At 38.7% G+C, this 21,896-nt stretch overlaps 1 protein-coding gene across 1 annotated transcript in view; it reads left to right on the top strand.

Moving 5' to 3' along the window:
- TAF1 (TATA-box binding protein associated factor 1) overlaps positions 1-21,896 on the top strand; it is a 71,983-nt gene that overhangs the window by 35,535 nt on the left and 14,552 nt on the right. The window contains 4 exon segments of the mRNA XM_036016727.1: positions 2,308-2,375; positions 3,480-3,602; positions 4,566-4,658; positions 4,741-4,825. Coding sequence (XP_035872620.1) covers positions 2,308-2,375; positions 3,480-3,602; positions 4,566-4,658; positions 4,741-4,825 — 369 coding nt within the window.

The raw sequence follows: 21,896 nt of genomic DNA, 5'->3' as shown, positions 1-21,896 counted from the left end.
ATTTGTTGCTTTTCCCTTTTCCCTTCTGGTACCCCTATAATTCGGATGTTGGAACGTTTAAAGGTGTCTTGGATGCTCTTAATCTTTTCCTCAATTTTTTGAATTCTTATTTCATCATGCTTTCCTGCTTGGTTGATTCTATCTTCCTTCTGGTCCACTGTATTGTTTTGAGACTCATATTCCTTCCTTTCACTATTGGCTCTCCTCCGTGTGTCTTCCTGCATCTGTTTTATGGTAATCTGCATTCTTTCATCTAGATTTTGTCCAAAATCCACCAGTTCCGTGAGCTTTCTGATCACCAGTGTTTTGAACTGCGCATCTGATAGATTGGCTAATTCTTGGTCGCTCAAAAGGATGAGTCCTGGGGGACTGATCTGCTCTGTTGAAAACATGGTTTTGTTTTTTTTTTTCCCCTGTCTCTCCTTTTTTTTTTTTTTTTCTGGTCTGGTTGCTCTTGTTATGGTGGGGGGCGGAGCCTTAGGTGCTCACCGGGGCTGGGCACCCCAGTTGCTAGATTGTGACGTTATATGTGGGGGCGGGGCGGGAGCGGCAGAGGGGCGGGAGAAAACAATGGCGGTAGTTCCATTCCCCTGGACTCAGACCCTTGTCTGGGCTTCCGGGCCGTGAGTTCTGCCCTGGTCCACAATCGCTGCCCCTCTGGGTCTGCCGGCCACAGCTTGCGTACTCAGGGATCACCGCTGCGTTCTTGCGCGCCCGATGGCTTTTGCGCCGATTTCGCGCCAAACCTTCCCCCGACCTCCGCGCACCGCCGACCCGAGCCAGCCCCGCGCCCGCCGGCTCGTCTTCTCCTACCAGTCCGGATGAACGCGTCTCCTTCAACTTCTTGGCTGCCCGACTTCCATTCAGATAAATCCTCTGCCAGCTCTGGGTGTTATTCTGATAGTCAATTATTGTTGTAAATTATTGGTTTTCTAATCTTGGTTGTACGAGGAGGTACGGTGCGTCCACCTATTCCTCCATCTTGCCGGAAGTCCTATTTTTCTAAGAATTTTGCTTACTTCTGTGTCTTTGCACACTTTTTCCTCTGTCTGGAATATTTTTCTACATTATTTCCTACCTGATGGACTTCTCTTCATTGCTGACACTGCTCAAATGTCAGTCACAGCAAGCCTTCCCTACTTCTCCTCAGTGCACAGATTTAGCTGTTGTAAAACAGTTTACAATGTACTTGATATGCAGCCCCTCCATATTTTATAGCAATTAGTATATCACTCTATTCACACTTATACTCGGTTTTTAAAAACTTTCTTATGGAAATTGTTAGGCATATACAGAAGTGGAGAGGACAGTAATAAATCTCAGTGGACCTATTCACCCAGTTCAACAACTGCTAGCATGGGGCTGATCTTGTTTATTGTTTACTCTGTACTTAATTAACAGACATTTTATTGTGTCATCCATGGAAACTTTAAGCACTTAAAATCTGTCTTACGGTGATTTTTTTTTCTTGTCATTCTCTTTGACTAAATCAAGAACTGTCTAAGGTAGGAACTGTGTGTTAATTTCCTCATTATTGAACATGTCATTAAATATTTGTTGAATGAATAAACAATTGAATGCTAAATTAATTAGGGATTGAAAAAAGAGCTGAGGGTTAGACTCTGGGGAGCACTTCCATGGAAGAATAGACAGAAAGATAAGCAAAGAAGTTCTTTAAGAAAGTAGTTAGAATTACTGTCTAGATAAAAATGTGTTAAGTATCCTGGTGAGCTTAAATTAGGGCAGTCATACGCAGGGAGTGTATAGGAAATCGTTTCAAGGATTTTCTGAAACTCTTATAATGGATTTCAGGGAAATTAAAGTCTGAGATGGGATGGAGATTCTTTTGTGAGAAAGGCTTTTGATTAGCCATTTGTTGAGAGGACATTATACACTATGAGTTTTGCAAACAAAAATTGCAGTCACATATTCTGTATACTAAGTATGGAAAGATTTTTTAAATCATGTATTGATCTCCTCAGCCATCCTTAAACAAATTGTCATTCCCCCATCCATAGTATCATTTTCAAGGTATTAAAGGCAGCAGTATCAACTGTAGTACTACTATGTGTGGATATACACAAATAAGGAAGAGTTAAAATGAATTTATTCATTTGTGTGTATTTACTATTTGTTAGGCACTCAAAATGGAGATAAGACTGGTATATCTGTGTAACCCAGAGGCTAGGCTGGTGCCTGGCACATACTCAGTGCTTAAGTAAATGTGGTAAAAATCTGGAGAAGTGTTGGCAGCTCTTGCCTCCTGTTTTTAACGGTTCCATCTCTTCTTGTTTCTCCATGATTTAGGGCCAAAGCACTCACTGACCCAGATCTCTCAGTCCATGCTGGATCTCTGTGATGAAAAACTCAAAGAGGTAAGACTTTAAAATGACAGGAAGGCAGTGACTTAGAAGGTGGTGGGTAGCAGGGTTGAGGAAGTAGGGGGTGTGACAGAAGGAAGAGTGCAGAAATGTGGGAGTAGCAGATTTTTAGCGTGTTAGACTCTGGAAAGGACCCGAGAAATTATGTAGTCCAGTCCTTTTGTAGATGGAAAAACGGAGGCCCTTAGAAGAAAAGGACTTGTCCTGGGCATCGTGACTAATAAGTAGTAGAGCTAGGATTAAAATCTCAAGCCCACACACTTCTTTAGAAAGAGCCAAGGAAAGTGATTTTCCTGGAAGTCACTGGAGCCGAGAGACTGATTTGGCGGGGAGGAATTTTAATTTTTGAAAGATTATTGATCTATGTTCTATCTTCTTACCAAAAATACAAATACGGTACTTATAAGCAAGCTCACAGAAATGCAATGACAATAATGATGATGATGTTAGTATTGAAGTAGACGCTTCATAAAAGAAGATAATCAAATAACCAATAAACATGAAGAAATTCTCTACTTGATTGATCGCTGGGGAAGTGCAAATTGAAACCATGATTAGATACCACTACATACCTACCAGAAAGGCTAAAATTTAAAAATTTAAAATTTAAAAAGTTGACAGTACTAAGTGCTGGTGAGTAGGTGGACCAGCTGGTACATAAACTTTTTCCTAATATACTGTGAAATGAATTTATTGGGTTAGATTCCCTTACACAAAAGTCAACTAATCAGCAGTAATGTTTTCAGGGTTTTCAGCAATAGTTTTATAGCAAAAACGGCATGCTATTAAAACCTAGCTTGGTTAAGGTGTTTTTGTTATGGAAGCTAAGGTTTTGATGCCCAGGAATGTATATTTTTGGTGATCTGTAAGAACAGAACAGAAAATACCTAAAGGAGTTGTTGGCACATCATTTTTGGTCCTTTTACTAGAATGTCATTTACCTGGACTTTCTGCCTGAAACTGAATACTCGACAATTCATAGTTAGACTTTTTGAGGCAAGGGCAGTAGACAATTAAACCTTAAAATCATCCTTAATTTTGGGTGATGATTACACCTCAGGGAAATCGCTACCTGTCTTTTGTTTTGTTTCACATCAGAAAGAAGACAAATTGGCTCGTTTGGAGAAAGCTATCAATCCTTTGTTGGATGATGATGACCAAGTAGCATTTTCTTTCATCCTGGACAATATTGTCACACAGAAAATGATGGCAGTTCCAGATGTAAGTGGTTTCTGTACTAAATATTGTGAAGATAGTGCAGGGGACACGGAAGAGCAATAGGGTGTGCATGTTTGTGTATGTCAGGGATCCTGCAAGGTGGTGTTTGTCAATTCAAACTGGCATACAAATTTAAAAACTGATTTTTTTTGCTCTATGTGTGCATTATCATTGAAATCAAAGAGACTGGGAATCTGGATATAGAGAGGTTGTTTCTTCTTAACTGTTTACATTCAATCTTTGAATGCTCCTGAATAGCCCAGGAGAGAACTTAGTATGCCAGCTACTGGGAAGCTTTGAGTTTAGAGTTGCTTTTTGAAAAATGACAGTTTGATAATTAGCCAGCATTTGTTGTCTTTTGTTTCGTTTTTTTATCTTTTGCAACTTTGTAACAGGGCTGCTATTTGATTCTTTGTACCATTTTTTTAAAAAAACTTATTTATTTATTTTTAGAGAGGGAAGGGAGGGAGAAAGAGAGAGAGAAACATCAATGTGTGGTTGCTGGGGGTCATGGCCTGCAACCCAGGCATGTGCCCTGACTGGGAATCAAACCTGCAACACTTTGGTTTGCAGCCCATGCTCAATCCACTGAGCTACGCCAGCCAGGGCCTTTGTACCATTTTTGTTGCAAGGATCCTACCTAGGAATTCGGAACTAAATTTCTTTTTGTGTTGTAGGCATATGTTCTGTATGCTTAATGCTATAAAGCTTCTGGATGGGACTAAGGAATAAGACGTTTTAATTATGAGTATGGAGGAGGGGTTCTTACTCTATCAGGGTATAGGAACCCTTAAAGGGATACATGAACCCCTTAAATTGCATAGTTTTGTGTGATTGTGTGTCTTTGTGGGAAAAGGGTCTATAGTTCTGTCGGAGTCTTAGGAATATCTATGACCCAATGAAGTTTGAGAATCTCCAGTATGAAGAATGGTTTTTATTTAATGTCTCATGCTTTCTTTTTATTAGTCTTGGCCATTTCATCACCCAGTTAATAAGAAGTTTGTTCCAGATTATTACAAAGTGATTGTCAATCCAATGGATTTAGAGACTATACGTAAGGTGAGTGATTTGATCTAAGATGTCTTTTTGGAATCAAGTAACTTTTTATGTGTATCTGAGTACCTAATTCTTTTAATCCCAGAATATCTCCAAGCACAAGTATCAGAGTCGAGAGAGCTTTCTAGACGACGTCAACCTTATCTTGGCCAACAGCGTTAAGTACAATGGTGGGTATATCTTCTTGTTTTTTTCTCTTTCCATTAATCTTTCCATCTGACATTAGTTAGCATTATTAAAATTTAAGCGTATAAGGAAGCTGTGAGCAGTGACAGCAGAATCAGTCAGATGTCTCACTCTGCCTTTTTAAAAGCAGGGACATATTTTAGTGTATGTGTTCTATGAAGTTTATTAGTAACTTTTAATGATGAAAAAGGAATACACATTTATTTTTTAACTTTGGAAAGTACAGAAAAATGAAATGAGAATAAAAATCAAGTGGATATTACTTTGGATTTTGAGTTATCACTGCTTTCCATGAGATATGCAAAGTCACTCATGTCATAGGCCCTTAGATGGAACTTAGAGAAATGTGTGACTTATAGACCATGGTGAGCTTCCTCAGAGCATGGAGTTTTTGCTCAGTATATGAACTGATTGAATAACTGATTGAGCACCTAATATGTGCTGGCACTGATGCTGCAAATACAAAATCAAATTAGATATGGTTTCTGCCCCCATTTGGTTATAGTCCAGTTAGGGAAACAAAAGAAAAAATATAGAACTTAAATATTATTGCTAGATGCATGCAGAGTGCCAAAGAAACACAGAAACAGGGTGTCTAAATCAGAGTGGGATTAGAAGCAGCTTTCTAGAAAAGAGTTTTTCTTAAGCTGAGTTCTAAAGGATCAATGGATTTTGCTAGGCAGAGAGAACAGTAATATGTAAAGGCACAGAGGATTGAAGTCACATTATAGGCTTGTGAAATGAGTTGTTGGGGTTGCAGTTAAGTGTACATGTTGGTGAATGACTGGTTGTATGTGGAGAGATACATAGGAGTCAAATCATAGAGGGCCTGCATGCCATATGCCAAACTTAAGGGTTTTTACTTTATCCTAAGTGGGAGGACATTGAGGGAATTAAGCAGCGAAATGACATCCCATATAACTCATTAAGCAAAATAGAAGAGGGAGCTAAGGGCCTGTGAGAGAATCGACCAGCATACTGAGGTCTCAATTGAAAGTGCACATGATTCTAGGGCTTTTCTTCAGCAATAATCAGCAGCCCAAGTAGTATGGCTGTAAGTTTGCCAGAGAGAGGGGACAGAGAATTGGAGGGAGGAGATTGAGGAGGGGATTTCTAGACAACCAGAAAGACAGATGAGGAAATGAGTATTCTCAGCAGAGAGAACAGAATGTTCCGTATCACAGAGGAATGAAGGAACAGGGCAAATTTGGGGAACTCTACTTGAATAGAACCTATGTAGTTCACTAAGGGAAGTGGTGGGAAATGAGCCTTCCATTTTTGTTCATCTGGGTTTGGTTATAGGAATGTACTTTTTGTGCTTTTCTTATTGCTCATCGGAAATAGAGGATGGAAATGCTCTTTGTTGGGTCAGTTTGTTGGGTCAGTTTCCTATGCATTATTATCTCCTGAAAACACCTAGAGCTAATCAGCCAGAATTCTGGTAAAATAGAAGTGTCGGTAGGCTCATTGATGTCCAGTAATGATTATGACAGATGATATACAAGCAGGAATGTTAAGAAAGGCTGCTTGGCCTGGTGATGGCTGGCTTAAGATATGAGGAGCTTATATGTAAAGCAATAAGAAAAATCTAGAAGATGCTAATTGAAAAATGAACAGGGGCAGATGGACAAATCACAGAAGACCAAAATTTAATAGCTAATGAATATGAGTAAAAATTCAGTTGTACTTAGTAATCAAATGCACATTGAAACAAAGAGGTACAATTTTTTTCACCCATTACATGAGCTCATTTATTTAATGGACACGTTGAGTGCTAGGGAGGCTTATTGCTGTTGGCAGTACAAAATTGTAAGACATTTCTGGAAAGCCCTTTGGCAGCATTGAGAAAGACTTAAAAATAGTTAAGCGAACAGACTTTATAATCCAGTAGGCTTGAATTTGGATATTGGCGCCGCCGCTTAATAGCAGTGTGGTTTTGGATAAGTAACTTAACCTTTGCTTTCCCATCTTACAGATGGGAATAATTAATAGAACCCTCCTCAGAGTGCTGTTGTGAGGATTAAATAATGATGCATGTGAGTGCCTAGCATATGTTAATAGGATAATAGTCTATCCTAATCAGAGATGCCAGCAAGGATGTTTATGACAATGTTACTTACGTTAATGAAAAATAGCCTGAATGGTTAATGTAAAGGGAATGTTTAGTTATTGTGCCATCTGTGTGATGGATTATGATGTAAAGATTGAAAGCTCTTTTTCTTAAAAAAATCTAATGGCAAAAATGCTTGCAATGTTAAGTGAGAAAAACTGAACACAGAGCTGTTTATTTCATCTCAGTTATACTTTTTTTAAAGTATATATATATATATATATATATATATATATATATTCCTGGCCAGGTGACTCAGTTGGTTGGAATGTCATCCTGTACATCAGAACGTTGCAGGGCCCATACCTAGGTTGCTGGTTCAGTCCCTGGTCATGGTGCAAATAGGAGGCAACTGATTGATGTTTCTCTCTCCCGTCGGGGTTTCTCTCTCTCTTCCCCTCTCTCTAAAAATCAATAAACATATCCTTAGGTGAGGATTGTGTGTGTGTGTGTGTGTATGGATTTATTTTGGATTTTTTGGTGTGACATTTTGACATCCCAATTTTCATATATTTGCAAATAGTTTAAAATTATTTTCATTCTGGGGGCCAAATAAAAACAGCTATCTGCATGCCAAATCTGGCTCCAAGACAGCGGGTTAGCAGCCTCTGGCAGAGTAGGAAACATGCCTCAAAGTAGGGGTTTTATTTCCCCAAGGGAAAGTACATAATGATTCGGTAGCAGCCGTGGAGAGCCTATAAGGCCGACATCACCCTTCCTTAACCAGTGGATGGCAGTGTAAGGAACTTCTGATTAGGTCTGTAGGTGTTAGGTGGTGTCATATGATATGAAACGGGACATCTTTTGTACTGAGAGGACATCCATTGTGGAGTTGAAGGTGTATATGAGATGTTTTCTACTATTAGGTATTATACACAAACTAATACTTTTGCTTCAAACTTGTTTGATTTGCCCAAATATGAACCTGCCTCTTGTTTTTAATTAATAGTAACAAAGTTCATGTTGAATCTATTTCCTATTTAAAATTTTTTTAATTTAAAATGTTTTTACTGACCAAAATTAGTAGAATGGATACTCCAGTTAATATTACTTTGACTCTTTCCTTTCAAGTCCTTCATATATAACACTGCATGTAAGTGTATTTCCATAGCCTTTTATATACCTTCGTTGACTTATCTTTTATTATCACATATGTAGTCCATGAGGTATATTGTATATAGCCAGAATGCCTAGCACCAAAACTAGAGTCATTAGGCAACAAGTGGAAGAGAAGAACACCGCATATGAAACGGCACCTGCAAGTCTGCGGTACACACCAGAGGACTCAGTCTTGTACCTAAGTGGTGGCAATGGGACTGCACACTATAATAAAGTTCAAGCCATTGTGCCTGCCAGCTGCCACATAGGTGCTGAGTCAATCTCAGAGCCTCTGTTTACATTCAGATAACATTTGAAAAGAAGATTAATCAGGGAAACTCAAAACTTGGGATTGGAGCTACTTGCAGTGGTCTCAAAAGGCATACAACATTCCATGTCCATGAAAGGAGGGTCATGCAGGTAAAGAAATCCCTCCTGAAAAACACAACCCAAACGTTTGCCAGTCTTAACAAAGCCATAAGGTCTTAAGCAGGCAGAGGGAGGCATTACTACCTAAATGTTTGATTAAATTTGAAATGAACTGCACAGTCTGTACCACTAGGTGGTGCCAAGCTATTCATGATGAGATCTTTTTTCCCAAAGAATTGCCTTGGAAGTTCCTCCGCACGTGCTCTTCAAACCCAAAAACCAACAATAGTAAGAAGCCACCTTCAGTGTGGATCTAGGATAGGTAGATCATGTGTCAAAAACAGAGCTCGAAGTTCTGGGATGCTCAGTGGGACCCTTCAGTCTAAATTAGATATAAAATAAATTTACCAAAAAAAAATTGGGGAGAACAGTTTTTTCCACTTTTGTTTAAGTCCCAACCCTGCGTTAGTTAGCTCTGATAGCTGTTGTATTTACAGGTCCCTTTGTGGAGTTTTGTCCTATACATGTGCAGCTTAGTATTCAGCCGAAGGCTCAAGGGAGCCTCTCTGCAGATCTTAAGTTACTTTCCCAGGGAGCTCCCTCCTCTCCAGTCCTGACCTGCAGTTTCCAGCTGCTTAGCATCCTCAGACTCGGAGCTTATCGAGTCTGCTGTGCCTTGCTTATCTGTAGCTTATCAAGACTGCTGTGCCTTGCTTGGGTTTCGTGGGAAACCTTGGACAGTTGTAGGGCTCACTTTATTTCCATTCCCATTGGTCAGTGTTTGAAAATAGTTGTTTCATGTGTTTTTTTTTTCTAGTTTTCTAGTTGCCCTGGGAAGACTAGTCCAATAGTAGTTCCTTCATCAGGCCCAGAGGGTCTTTCAATTTTGTTTATTGTGTTTTCTGACACAGAGAAGCTTCATTTTTATGTACAGATAGGGCAAAAGTAGGTTTACAGTTTTAATGGAAAATAATACAATAATTAATAAAAATACAAGAATGAGCCTGTTTTGCATACTCACAACTGTAAGGCTACTTTTCCCCACACCCTTTTTAAATATTTTTCAGTCTTTTCCTTTATGGTTTCTGTTTTTGGTATAATTGTTTAAAAGACCTTTCCTACCCCTAAGGTAACCCAACTATATGTTCTTCCAGTACATATAATATTTTAAATACTAGCATGTTTATCAGTTTTTAACAATAGAAAATAACATAACAGGTAAATAAATATCTAACTTATTTTTTTCTTCCAAATGATTAGCTGAAATGTCCAAGTTCTAATTGTGGAATAGTCTATCTTTTTCTTTTTCCTTTTTTAATTTTATTTTTTTAAATATATTTTATAGATTATGCTATTACAGTTGTCCCATTACCCCGCCTTCACTCCCCTCCACCCTGCACACCCTCTCCCACACACATTCCCCCACTTTAGTTCATGTGCATGTCTCATAAGTTCTTTAGCTTCTACATTTCCCATACTATTCTTACCCTCCCCCTGTCTGTTTTCTACCTACAATCTATGCTACTTATTCTCTGTACCTTTTCCCCCTCTCTCCTCCTCCCACTCCCCTGTTGCTAACCCTCCATGTGATCTCCATTTCGGTGGTTCTGTCCCCTGTTCGAGTTGTTTGCTTAGTTTGTTTTTGTTTTTGTTTTAGGTGTGGTTGTTAATAACTGTGAGTTTGCTGTCATTTTACTATACATGTTTTTTTATCTTCTTTTCCTTAGATAAGCCCCTTTAACAGTTCATAAAATAAGGGCTTGGCGATGATGAACTCCTTTAACTTGACCTTATCTGAGAAGCACTTTATCTGCCCTTCCATTCTAAATGAAAGCTTTGCTGGACAGAGCAATCTTGGATGTAGGTCCTTGCCCTTCATGACTTGGAATACTTCTTTCTAGCCTTTTCTTGCCTGTAAGGTCTCTTTTGAGAAATCAGCTGACAGTCTGATGGGAACTCCTTTGTAGGTGACTGTCCCCTTCTCTCTTGCTGCTTCTAGGATTCTCCTTTATTTTTACCTTAGGTAATGTAATTATGATGTGCCTTGGTATGTTCTCCCTTGGGTCTAACTTCTTTGGGATTCTCTGAGCTTCCTGGACTTCCTGGAAGTCTATTTCCTTTGCCAGAATGGGGGAAGTTCTCCTTTATTATTTGTTCAAATAAGTTTTCCACTTGTTGCTCTTCCTCTTCCCCTTCTGGTACCCCTATAATTTGAATGTTGGGTTGTTTAAAGATATCCTGGAGGTTCCTAAGCCTCTCCTCATTTTTTTGAATTCTTATATCTTCATTCTTTTCTGATTGTATGCTTTTTTCTTCCTTCTGGTCCACTCAGTTGATATGAGACCCAGCTTCATTCCATCGCTATTGGTTCCCTGTGCATTTTTCTTCATTTCACTTACTGTAGCCTTCATTTTTTCATCTAATTAGTGACCGGAATCAACCAATTCTGTGAGCATCCTGATCACCAGTGCTTTGAACTGTGCATCTGATAGGCTGTCTCTCAGTCGCTTAAAAGTATTGGTTGTGGGGCTTTCAATTTTATTTGAGCCACCTTTTTATTTTTCTTTGGTCTGGTTGCGCCTGTTACATATGAGGGGCAGAGCCTTAGGTGTTCACCTGGATGGGCACCCCTGTTGCTGGGTTGTGACGTTGTATGTGGGGGTGGGGTCCAAGGGGGAACAATGGCCCCCCGCTCAGCTCTCCGTCAGACCTCAGTCCCTTCTGCCGCTTCCCCTGAGCAAACTGGGCCCCTCTGGTGCCATTTCCCATGTGGGTGGGCTTGTGCACCTGGTGGGACTTTCCAGCGACCTCTCCTGTGAGGCTGGGAGTCTCTCCCTGCGCCTCAACCCCCACAGGTGTTTCCAGTCAGTGCCCTGAGGCTCTATTTCCCAGTGCTGGGATCCTGGGTTGCACACAGTGCCCTGCTTAACAATCGCCACCTTGCTGGGTCTGCCAGTTGCCACCCCTCGGCCGGGGTCTGTCAGCTGCCCCCTGCGTGCTCAGGTTCCACCCACTGCGGTCTTGCATGCCCTGGATGCCTTATGCACCCGGTCCCAACCCTCTCTGCTCTTTGCGCCCCGACCCGTGTCTGGCTGCCCGATTCCGCCCCTCCTAACGGTCTGGATGAACGTGTCTGTTTTAATTTCTTGGTTGTGTGAGGAGGTACAGTGTGTCTACCTATGTCCATCTTGGCTGGAAGTCCTATCTTTTTCTACTACTTGAAATATTACCTTTATTATATACTAAATCCTTATATATATATATATATATATATATATATATATATATATATATTTTAGCCTATTTCAGTGCTTTCTATTTTTAATTTATCTGTTTAATTTGTGCTCTTATCACCAGAGAGTATTACCATGATCATCACTCAGACTTTATAAATTTCGTGGCTATCTTCACCCAGTTATTCTAAATAAACTCTAGAATAGTTTTTGTTAGATTCTAACTTGTTCCCAAGTAAATAAACAGTGTTGAAATCTTATTTAATTTATGAATTAATTTAGAGAGAGTGTATATCTTTATAATATTGCATTTCTCTATCCGGGACCTTATGTTTCTTAATTTATTCACATTTTCCTTTATATCCCTCAATAAAGGTTTCTTTTTTAAAAGATTTACTTACTTCTAGAAAGAGGGGGAGAGGGAGAGAAACATCAAATCAGTTGCCTCTCACATACCACTAAGTGGGGACCTGGCCTGCAACCCAGGCATGTGCTCTGAGCAGGAATCGAACCAGCGACCTTCTGGTTAGCAGGCTGGCACTCAGTCCATTGAGCCACACTAGCCAGGGCTCAATAAAGGTTTCTAGTTGTCTTTATGTAATTTCTAGGCATCTTTTGTTTACTTTATTCCTACACAAATTTATTAATTTGTGGCTATTGAGAATCTATGCTTTTGTTGTTGAGCTTATTCCTAGGTAATTTAAAAGTTTTGCTACTATTGTACCTGGGCTGTTTTCTTCCCTGTGTGGTTATTAAATGTAAAGGTTTCAATCAGTTTGAAGAGTATGAATAGGTGTTTCATTATTGATCATAGGTTAATATGCTTAAAGTGTTTGCATACTTGTATACAGTCACGCATTGCTTAACAGAGGGGATATGTTCTGAGAAATGCGTCATTAGGCCATTTCATCATTGTGTGAACATCCTGGAATGTACTTAGACTTGGATGGTAGAGCCTACTACTGTCAGTGTGCTATATTTTTATAGCGCTAGCAGCGCAGCAGGTCTGTTTATGTTAGCATCACCACAAACACATGAGTAATGCATGTGCTACAACGTTACTAGGTGATAGGAATTTTTTAGCTCCATTATAATCTTATGGAACCACCAGCATAGATTCAGTCCATCATTGACCAAATTATCATATTGCAGCAGATGACTGTACTTCTCTCCAAGTCTATATCATATGAGACTACTCTGTAAGTTTAGCCATTGGTAAATAATAAAGATTCTTTTTTTCCGTCAATGACACTTATGAGATTGGGGCCAGGATAAAAATATTCCTACATAAAGGTTAACACATTGTTTGCGGGTAGTTTTTATCGCGCGCTCTACTACCAGTCAACGTAAAACGTATAAATACGTTTCCCGCATACAATGTGTTAAGTCTGTCATATCATTGAAGAGAGTAAACTCTCTCTCAATCCTGCTTCAGCCTCTTGCTGTTGTCCTTTCTCTTTCTCTTCACAGCCAGATTTTTTTGTTTGTTTTTATTGTGGTAAAGTATTCACAAAAATATTTGCCTTTTAAACCATTTTAAGTGTACAATTCGGTGGTACTAAGTGCATTCACAGTGTTGTGTAATCATCCCCACTGTCTATTTCCAGAACTTTTTCATTATCCCAAACAGAAACTCCATACCCATTAAACAATAGCCCCATTCTACCATGCCCTCAGCCCTTGGTAACCTCTTATTTCATTTTCTGTGAATTTGCCTCTTCTAGGTACTTCACGTAAGTGGAATCATAAAATACATGGAATATTTGTCCTTTTTTAAAAAAAAGATTTTATTTATTTATTTTTAGAGAGGGAAGGGAGGGAGAAAGAGAGAGAGAGAGAGAAACATTAATGTGCGGTTGCTGGGGGCCATGGCCTGCAACCCAGGCATGTACCCTGACTGGGAATCGAACCTGCGACACTTTGGTTCGCAGTCCGAGCTCAGTCCACTGAGCTATGCCAGCTGGAGCCATATTTGTCCTTTTATGTCTGTCTTATTTCACTTAACATAATGTTTTCAAGGTTCATCTATGTTGTAGCATGGATCAGAGTTTTTTCTAGGAGTGTGTAACATCTCTCTCCTGTTCTTTACCTACCATTCACGCCTCACTTAGCCTTAATCTGGCTTCTACTATGCCCAACATACCAAGTGAACAGGATAACATAATTGCCAGATTTAGTGGGAGCTTTTTAGTGCTTACCTTGACCTCACCCCAGTATTTGACATCCTTGACCCTTCTTCCGTGACTTTCAACTCTTACTTTTCTCCTACCTCTTAGCCCATTCCTTTTCAGTTTCCTTTGCTGAATGATGTTCTGCCTATTCCTGTAACTTCAGCCACCACACCACCTCTTTCCTGATGACTCTCAACTCAGTTCTGGGCAAAGACCTAATACTTCCAAGCACTTGCTGAACATTTCCTCTTGGGTGTTCCCATGGAACTTCAGACGTGCCTCAAACTCAACGTTCATATTTCCTTCTCTATTCCAACTTTCTCTGTCTTTTACTTGACTTACTCCCTTACTGTTTCCAGTCTGGGTTCACTGGGGCACTGGCATCACCCAGTAGCTACATCTAGAAAACTCATTTATCCTTTATTCTTTCCCTTGAATAAATCCCCAATTTTCAATATGTCACTAAAGCCCTCATTATATTTTGCCTAGATTATTATAATAAATTATCACCTGGCTAATGTCTCAACCTGTAGACTTAACTCTTCCTAACCTATCATTCACATTCCTGTAAGCTAGACCTATTTTTTTAAAAAAATTAAAAAGTTTATATTTCTTATAAAAAAGTCAAGGAATAAGTATATAAAATTAAAAATTAAAGCTTTTGCCTACTCTTCCATTCCTATCTCCCATAGTTTCATCCTGTGATTTTTTCTGTACTTATATATAAAACATGTTTAATAATTACAGTGTTTTTAAATTTATTTTTATAAAAGTGCCATTTTTGTAATTATTCTGTAATTTGCTCTTTGCTCATGAATATATCCTTTTTCAAACTTATATTTTAAAATAGACTCAAGAAATTATAAAAATAATACAAAGAGTCTGATGTACCCTTTGCCTAGTTACCTCCAGTGGTGACATCCTGCATAGCTGTAGTTCAAAATCAAAACCAGGAAATTGATGTTACTATATTACCATGAACTGGATTACAGACCTTACTCACTTTGTACCTTTAAAGAAATCTGCATTTGTGCATGTTTGTGTATAGTTTTATGCCATCGTGTAACTACCACCACAGCCAAGGTTTAGAACTGTTTGTTTGTTTTTTTTTTTTACGACAAAACAATTCCCTGATGTAACTTCTTTGCATCTGCAGCAGCCCCGCATGCACCCACCACTGTCTTTGTCTCCTGGCAACCTCTTATCTGATCTCTCAATAATTTTTACATTTGAGCCCATTAGATAAAGAATAATACATTTTTTGAGATTGACTCTTTTTAATAAGCGTCTCTTGAGATCCATCCAAATCATTGTATGTATTAATCATTTTGTTAAAGATTTTACTTATTTTTAGGGAGGGAAGGGAGGGAGAAAGAGAGAGAGAGAGAGAGAGAGAAACATCAATGTGCGGTTGCTGGGGGTTGTGGCCTGCAACCCAGGAATGTGCCCTGGCTGGGAATTGAACCTGGGATGCTTTGGTTCCCAGCCCACGCTCAATCCACTGAGCGACGCCAGCCAGGGCTAATCATTTCTTAAAAAATTGTTGAGTAGCGTTTTTCATTGTACCAGAGTTTGTTCAGCTCATTGAAGGACATTTAGATTTCCAGTATTTTCCTATTATGAACAAGGCTGCTGTAAACATTTATATACAGGTTTTTGTGTGAATATAAATTTTTGTTTGTCCGGGATAAATGCCCAAGAATATGATGGAAAACGTATGTTTAATTTTTATGAGAAATTGCCATACTCTTTTCCAGAGTGCCTATGCCATTTTACATTCCCATTAGCAAGGTATGGAGGATCCAGTATCTCTGCAGTATTATTTAGTATTACTGCTCTTTAAAAAAGTTTTACCTGTTCTTTTATCTCACTGTGGTTTTACTTTGCATTTCCCAAATGTCTATTGATGTAAAACATTTTTTGGTATGTTTATTTGTCATCTGTGTGTTTTCTTTGGCGAAGTGTCTGTTCATTTCTTGGCCCCAGTTTTAACTGTGTTGTTTTCTTACTAATAATGAGCTTTGAGGATTCTTTATATATTTTAGGTACATGTTACTTATTAGGTAAATGATGTACAAAGATTTTCTCCCAGTCTGTGTCTTATCTTTTCAGTCTCTTGGCAGTATCTTTGGAAGAGCAGAAATGTTTAATTTTGATGAAGCCCAATTTACCAGATTTTTTCTTTTTGTATAGTGTTTCTGGTATATACCTAAGAATTCTCTGCTTAACCCAGGGTCACAAAGATTTTTGCATATTGTCTTTGAAAAGTTTGGAGTTGTAGTGTTTTACATTTAAATCCATGATCCACTTTGAAATAATTTTTGTATACAGTATGAGGTTTAGGTTCAGGTTCTCTTTTTTTTTTTGCCTGTGAATGTCCAGTTGGTCTATAGTATTTGTTGAGAAGACTATCCTTACTCTTTTGAATTGCTTCTAGTAACTTTGTCAAAAATCAGTTGAGTGTGTGGATCTATTTCTGGGTTTATTTTGTTCCATTGATCTTCTATATCTATCCCTTTACACACGACCATAGAGTAAGTCTTCTTAGGCAGAGTGATTTCTCCTCACTTTATTCATTTTTAATCATTTTTCAATTACAGTTGACTTACTTTATTCTTTTTCTAAATTGTTTTCTTATTCATTTGCCTCTCCACATAAATTTTAGAAGAATCTTGTCTGTATCTATAAAAAAGTTTTGCTGGGATTTTGAAAGGAATTGAGTTAGTCCTATAGATCATTTTGGGGAGAATTGACAACTTTACTGATTCTGTCTTGTGTTAGTGCATATAAATGTCTATCATTTTGTTTAATGTATTCCATATATTTATCATAATTTATATAATCATTCCTCTGTTGGGCATTATAATGTATTTCTTTTTTTAATATATTTTATTGACTATGCTATTACAGTTGTACCATTTCCCCCCTTCATTCCCCTCCACCCTGTACACCCTCTCCCACCCACATTCCCCCCCTTTAGTTCATGTCCATGTGTCATACTTATAAGTTGTTTAGCTTCTACATTTCTCATACTATTCTTACCCTCCTCCTATCTATTTTCAACCTACAATCTATGCTACTTATTCTCTGTACCTTTTCCCCCTCTCCTCCTCCCACTCCCCTGTTGCTAACCCTCCATGTGATCTTCATTTCTATGGTTCTGTTCCCGTTCTAGTTGTTTGCTTAGTTTCTTTTGGTTTTGCTTTAGGTGTGGTTGTTCATAATTGTGAGTTTGCTGTCATTTTACTATACATGTTTTTTTTTAATCTTCTTTTCTTAGATAAATCCCTTTAACATTTCATAAAATAAGGGCTTGGTGATGACGAACTCCTTTAACTTGACTTTATCTGAGAAGCACTTTATCTGCCCTTCCATTCTAAATGAAAGCTCTGCTGGATAGAGCAATCTGGGATGTAGGTCCTTGTCTTTCATGACTTGGAATACTTCTTTCCAGCCCCTTCGTGCCTGTAAGGTGTCTTTTGAGAAATCAGCTGACAGTCTGATGGGAACTCCTTTGTAGGTGACTGTCCCTTTATCTCTTGCTGCTTCTAGGATTCTCTCCTTCATTTTTACCTTGGCTAATGTAATTATGATGTGCCTTGGTGTGTTTCTTCTTGGGTCCAACTTCTTTGGGACTCTCTGAGCTTCCTGGATTTCCTGGAAGTCTATTTCCTTTGCCAGAATGGGGAAGTTCTCCTTTATTATTTGTTCAAATATGTTTTCAATCTGTTGCTCTTCCTCTCCCCCCTCTGATACCCCTATAATTTGGATGTTGGAATGTTTAAAGATGTCCTGGAGGTTCCTAAGCTTCTCCTCGTTTTTTTGAAATCTTATTTCTCCATCCTTTCCTGTTTGGTTGTTTCTTTCTTCCTTCTGGTCCACTCTATTGTTTTGAGTCCCAGTTTCCTTCCCATCACTATTGGTTCCCTGTGCATTTTTCTTCATTTCTTTTATCATAACCTGCATTTGTTCATCTAATTTGCAACCAAAATCAACCAATTCTGTGAGCTTCCTGATCACCAGTGTTTTGAACTGTGCATCTGATAGATTGGCTATCTCTTGGTCGCCTAAAAGGATGAGTTCTGGGGCATTGATTTCTTCTTCTGTTTGAGCGCTCTCTCTCTCTCTCTCTCTCTCTCTCTCTCTCTTTTTTTTCTTTTTTGTCTGGTTGCTCCTATTACAGTGAGGGGTGGAGCCTTAGGTGTTCACCAGGGCTGGGCACCCCAGTCGCTAGATTGTGACATTGTATGTGGGGGCGGGGTCAAGAGGGAACAATGGTGGTAGCTCTGTTCTCTGTGGGACCTCAGTCCCTTCTCTGGGATCCTGGGTTGTGCCCTCTTCCCTGCTCCACAATCACTGCCTCACTGGGTCTGCCAGCTGCCGCTTGAGTACTCAGGGTCCACCCGCTGCGCTCTTGCGTGCCCCGGATTCCTTATGCACCCAACTCTCTCTGCTCTCCACGCTGCTACCCACACCCGGCTGCTCGTCTCCACCCCTCCTGCTGGTCTGGATGAACGGGTCTATTTCAACTTCTTGGCTGTCTGACTTCCATTCAGATAAATTTTCTGTCAGTTCTGGATGTTATTCTGCCTCTAAATTGTTGTTGTTCTAATCTTGGTTGTGCGTGGAGGTACGATGCATCCACCTATGCCTCCATCTTGGCCAGAAGTCGGCATTATAATGTATTTCTATAACGCTGGTTTGTAAGCAGCTTTTTACTAGTTTTATATTTTATTGATACCATTGTGTGCCTGTAGGAATATTTCTGTAGGAAATTTTGATAAATGTTCTGAAAGGTTTCCAAAAAAGTTATACCTGTTTAAAGTAAAAATAACAGTGATAGAGAAGGCCTTTTTTCTTACAATCTCTCCAAACACTGGGAATTATCGATGTTTAAAAATCTTTGCCAGTCAAATTATTTCTGTGAAGTTCAAGTGTATAATAACTTAAACCAGAACTTCCCATCATAAAAAATTACATGCTCATTTGAAAACATCAAACCATATAGAATTATACAAAGTGAAAAAAAGAAAAATCTCTCTGTCCTTTTCCTTCTTCCATCCCATTCTCTAAAGTAGTCAAGGTCAGGTTTTGTGTGAAGCATTCTGGATGTTTCTCTATACATATATACTTTTTCTTTTCTGACAAGGGAAATATATTTATATTCTGTTGACAAATATGTATGTTACGGACATGTTTTCATTCATACAAGTAGGTTATCTTGTTTAAAATCTGTTCTTTTGTGATTTAAAAAAGGTAAAGGAATGAAATGAATGTCATTATGAATGTTGCTATAAAAGTGTCTAAATTGAATTTCCACTTTGTTTTTTTAAAAAAATACTGTGGCTGAAATAGAAGTAGGTTTCCCAGTGGTTACTGTCATTTGACATTTCATTTCTTGAGAATACTGCTTTGTTGTTTGAGAATTCAGTGTTTTCTTAACTTTGTTGAGGAATAGTCATTTTATGTCCGTAACTTAACTAGTCCTCTTCTCTTATATACTGTATTGACCTAGTAGATAATGATAGGGCAATCTGGTATAAGGCGGTGAGCATGTCACTGAAAGTCTGTACTTGTGGTGAGTAAGATAGTTTAGTAAGCCAGTAAGCAAGTATGCACCAGAAAATATTAAGGCTAAATACAACAAAGTTCACATTTTTTAAAATACCTTTTGGGGGAAAAAAGATTATTGATTAAAGGCAAAAAGAAGCACAGGAAAAAAAACTGCTTTCTTTTAGCTGTGGAGTTCTCTAAATGTATTTTCAAGGTAACTCTGTGGTGCCAGGAAAAACAACAGAAAACCTTACCATGAGGAATATAAATCAGTGTTAATTTCCCCCTTGTTTGTTCTCTATAAGCTGTTGTAGTTGGTATCATGTAAAGTTGGGTGAAGAGTATAGAAAGAAAAATGGCCCAAATCTAGTAAGTGATTGCTGTAAGCCCCATAAAAGCCGGAACTGTGTTTGTCTCATTTCCCTAGTGCTTAGGATAACACTTGGCACATAGTAGATGCTCAGTAAGTATCTGTTGAGTGAACTAATGACCAAAGATAAAGAGGTGCAGTACCAGGAAAGAGTGGAGAGTGGTCCATGGAAGCCACAGGACCAGAGTTTCAAGGAAGAAGTGAGTGGCAGTTGTAAATTCAACACAAGGCTCCTAGAATCGAGTCTGAAAAATGTTCACTGGATTTGGCGGTTAGTATATCACTGTGGACTTGATGAGAACAATTTTGATGAAGTGTTCTTTAACGCTGCTTCATTCTGTGACACGGTCGCAACTTTCTCTACAGTCCCTTAGTACTTTGTACATTATTGAAATTATGAGTGTGTGCATATGCATCTTCCATGAGACCAGAAAGGACATTAAACACAAGGACCTCTCCCATTTCTTTATTTGCTTGTTCTGTTCTGTTTTGTTTTTAATTTATTTTTGTATCACCAGAATGTGGCACTATACATGGCTTATATTAAGGGCTTGGAAATGAAAAGTCAAGCCCTATTATAAATTTTACTCTATAGAAAAAGGTGTTATAAAGTATATTGTTAGTTTTCTAATTGTTCTAGAGATATGACATGAGTGTGTTTAGCCGAGGAGATTATATCTGTATCTCTCTATATGTTTTTTAAATTGCTAAGTGGAATGGTGGTGCATTTGGAACTAAAGAGGAAGCATTTTTAGGTTTGGGGGAGCTTTTCAACAGGTCCTGAATATAAACCATACCCTTGCCCAATGAGATTCATTACCCCAGTTCCCCTCTGCGTAGTTCCAGGCTTCTTGGGTTTGTAGTCCAGATTCTGGGTGGCGTTCTGTTACTGTGACTTGAGAGATCAAACCTCATCTTGGAAACTAAATGTCTTAATTTGCATTTGATCCACATTCTATATAATGTAAAGAGCCTAGCCACAGTCTGAAAGGTTGGTTGTATTCACTTCTCTTTTCACCTTTCCTGGACCTAGTTTCAGCTAACTGTCTAAGAATTGGGAGAGCCCAAGCTTATCTCTTTGGGATCTATGGATTATGCATAGTTGAATTTAGTAATTCTAGTTTCTTTAGAAATTAGCTGTGCATTTTTGGGGGTCTTTTTTTTGTTTGTTTTAAAATCTGGCACTGATTTTTCAAAGCTGTCTTGCTACTCAGATTTTATTTTATTTCTTTAATTTTTTTTAAGATTTTATTTATTTTTAGAGAGGGAAGGGAGGGAGAAAGAGAGAGAGAAACATCAATGTGCGGTTGCTGGGGGTCATGGCCTGCAACCCAGGCATGTACCCCGACTGGGAATCGAACCTGCGATGCTTTGGTTCGCAGCCCGAGCTCAATCCACTGAGCTACGCCAGCCAGGGCTTATTTTTTAATTTTAATGATTCACATTGGGATACATGCATGTCACCCACACTGTTCACTGTCAAGATAATAACTTCTGCTTGTCTTGGCAGAGTACTCATTTTCTTAGGAGGAAGGTTATTTTTAGTATTTGTGGAAAGGTTCTCAAAGGAAATGTGAGCTTAGAAGTGATCACAAACCTCCTTCTCTCCTTGGTTGTACATGACTGCTCACCAGCTTGACTGGCATCTTTCTCTGAAACCTTTCAAGATAGCAGTGATACTTGCTTTCCCTCTCTAACTAGAAACTAGGAACACAAAGCTTGTAACTTTTCTTTGTCCTTGCATCACTAAAGGGGTGAATTAACTTAGAAATGACAAAAAAAGGAATCTTCCTGATTTTAGGGGAATATCAACTTCCTGAAAGCTGTCATTGGAATTACCACTATTTAAGGACATTTGGATATGAATTACATGCAATACTGTAGGTTACTGTCAGTCCTTATTTGGAAAGAGGCAAAATATAAATAAATATTTTTCAAGACATTTATGATTGCTTTGCCAGGATTTATTTTATTTTATTTTAATCTTCACCTGAGGACATGTTTACTGATTTGAGAGAGAGAGAGAGAGAGAAACAAAAACAAACATTGATCAGTTGCCTCCCATATACGCCCTGACCAGGGATTGAACCTGTAACCTTTTTGGTGCATGAGATAACACTCCAACTAACTGAGCCACCCAGCTGGGGCAGC

Source organism: Phyllostomus discolor, chromosome X (assembly GCF_004126475.2).
Source record: "Phyllostomus discolor isolate MPI-MPIP mPhyDis1 chromosome X, mPhyDis1.pri.v3, whole genome shotgun sequence".
NCBI classification, from domain to species: Eukaryota; Metazoa; Chordata; class Mammalia; order Chiroptera; family Phyllostomidae; genus Phyllostomus; species Phyllostomus discolor.
This window is presented reverse-complemented; position numbering and strand designations above follow the sequence as displayed.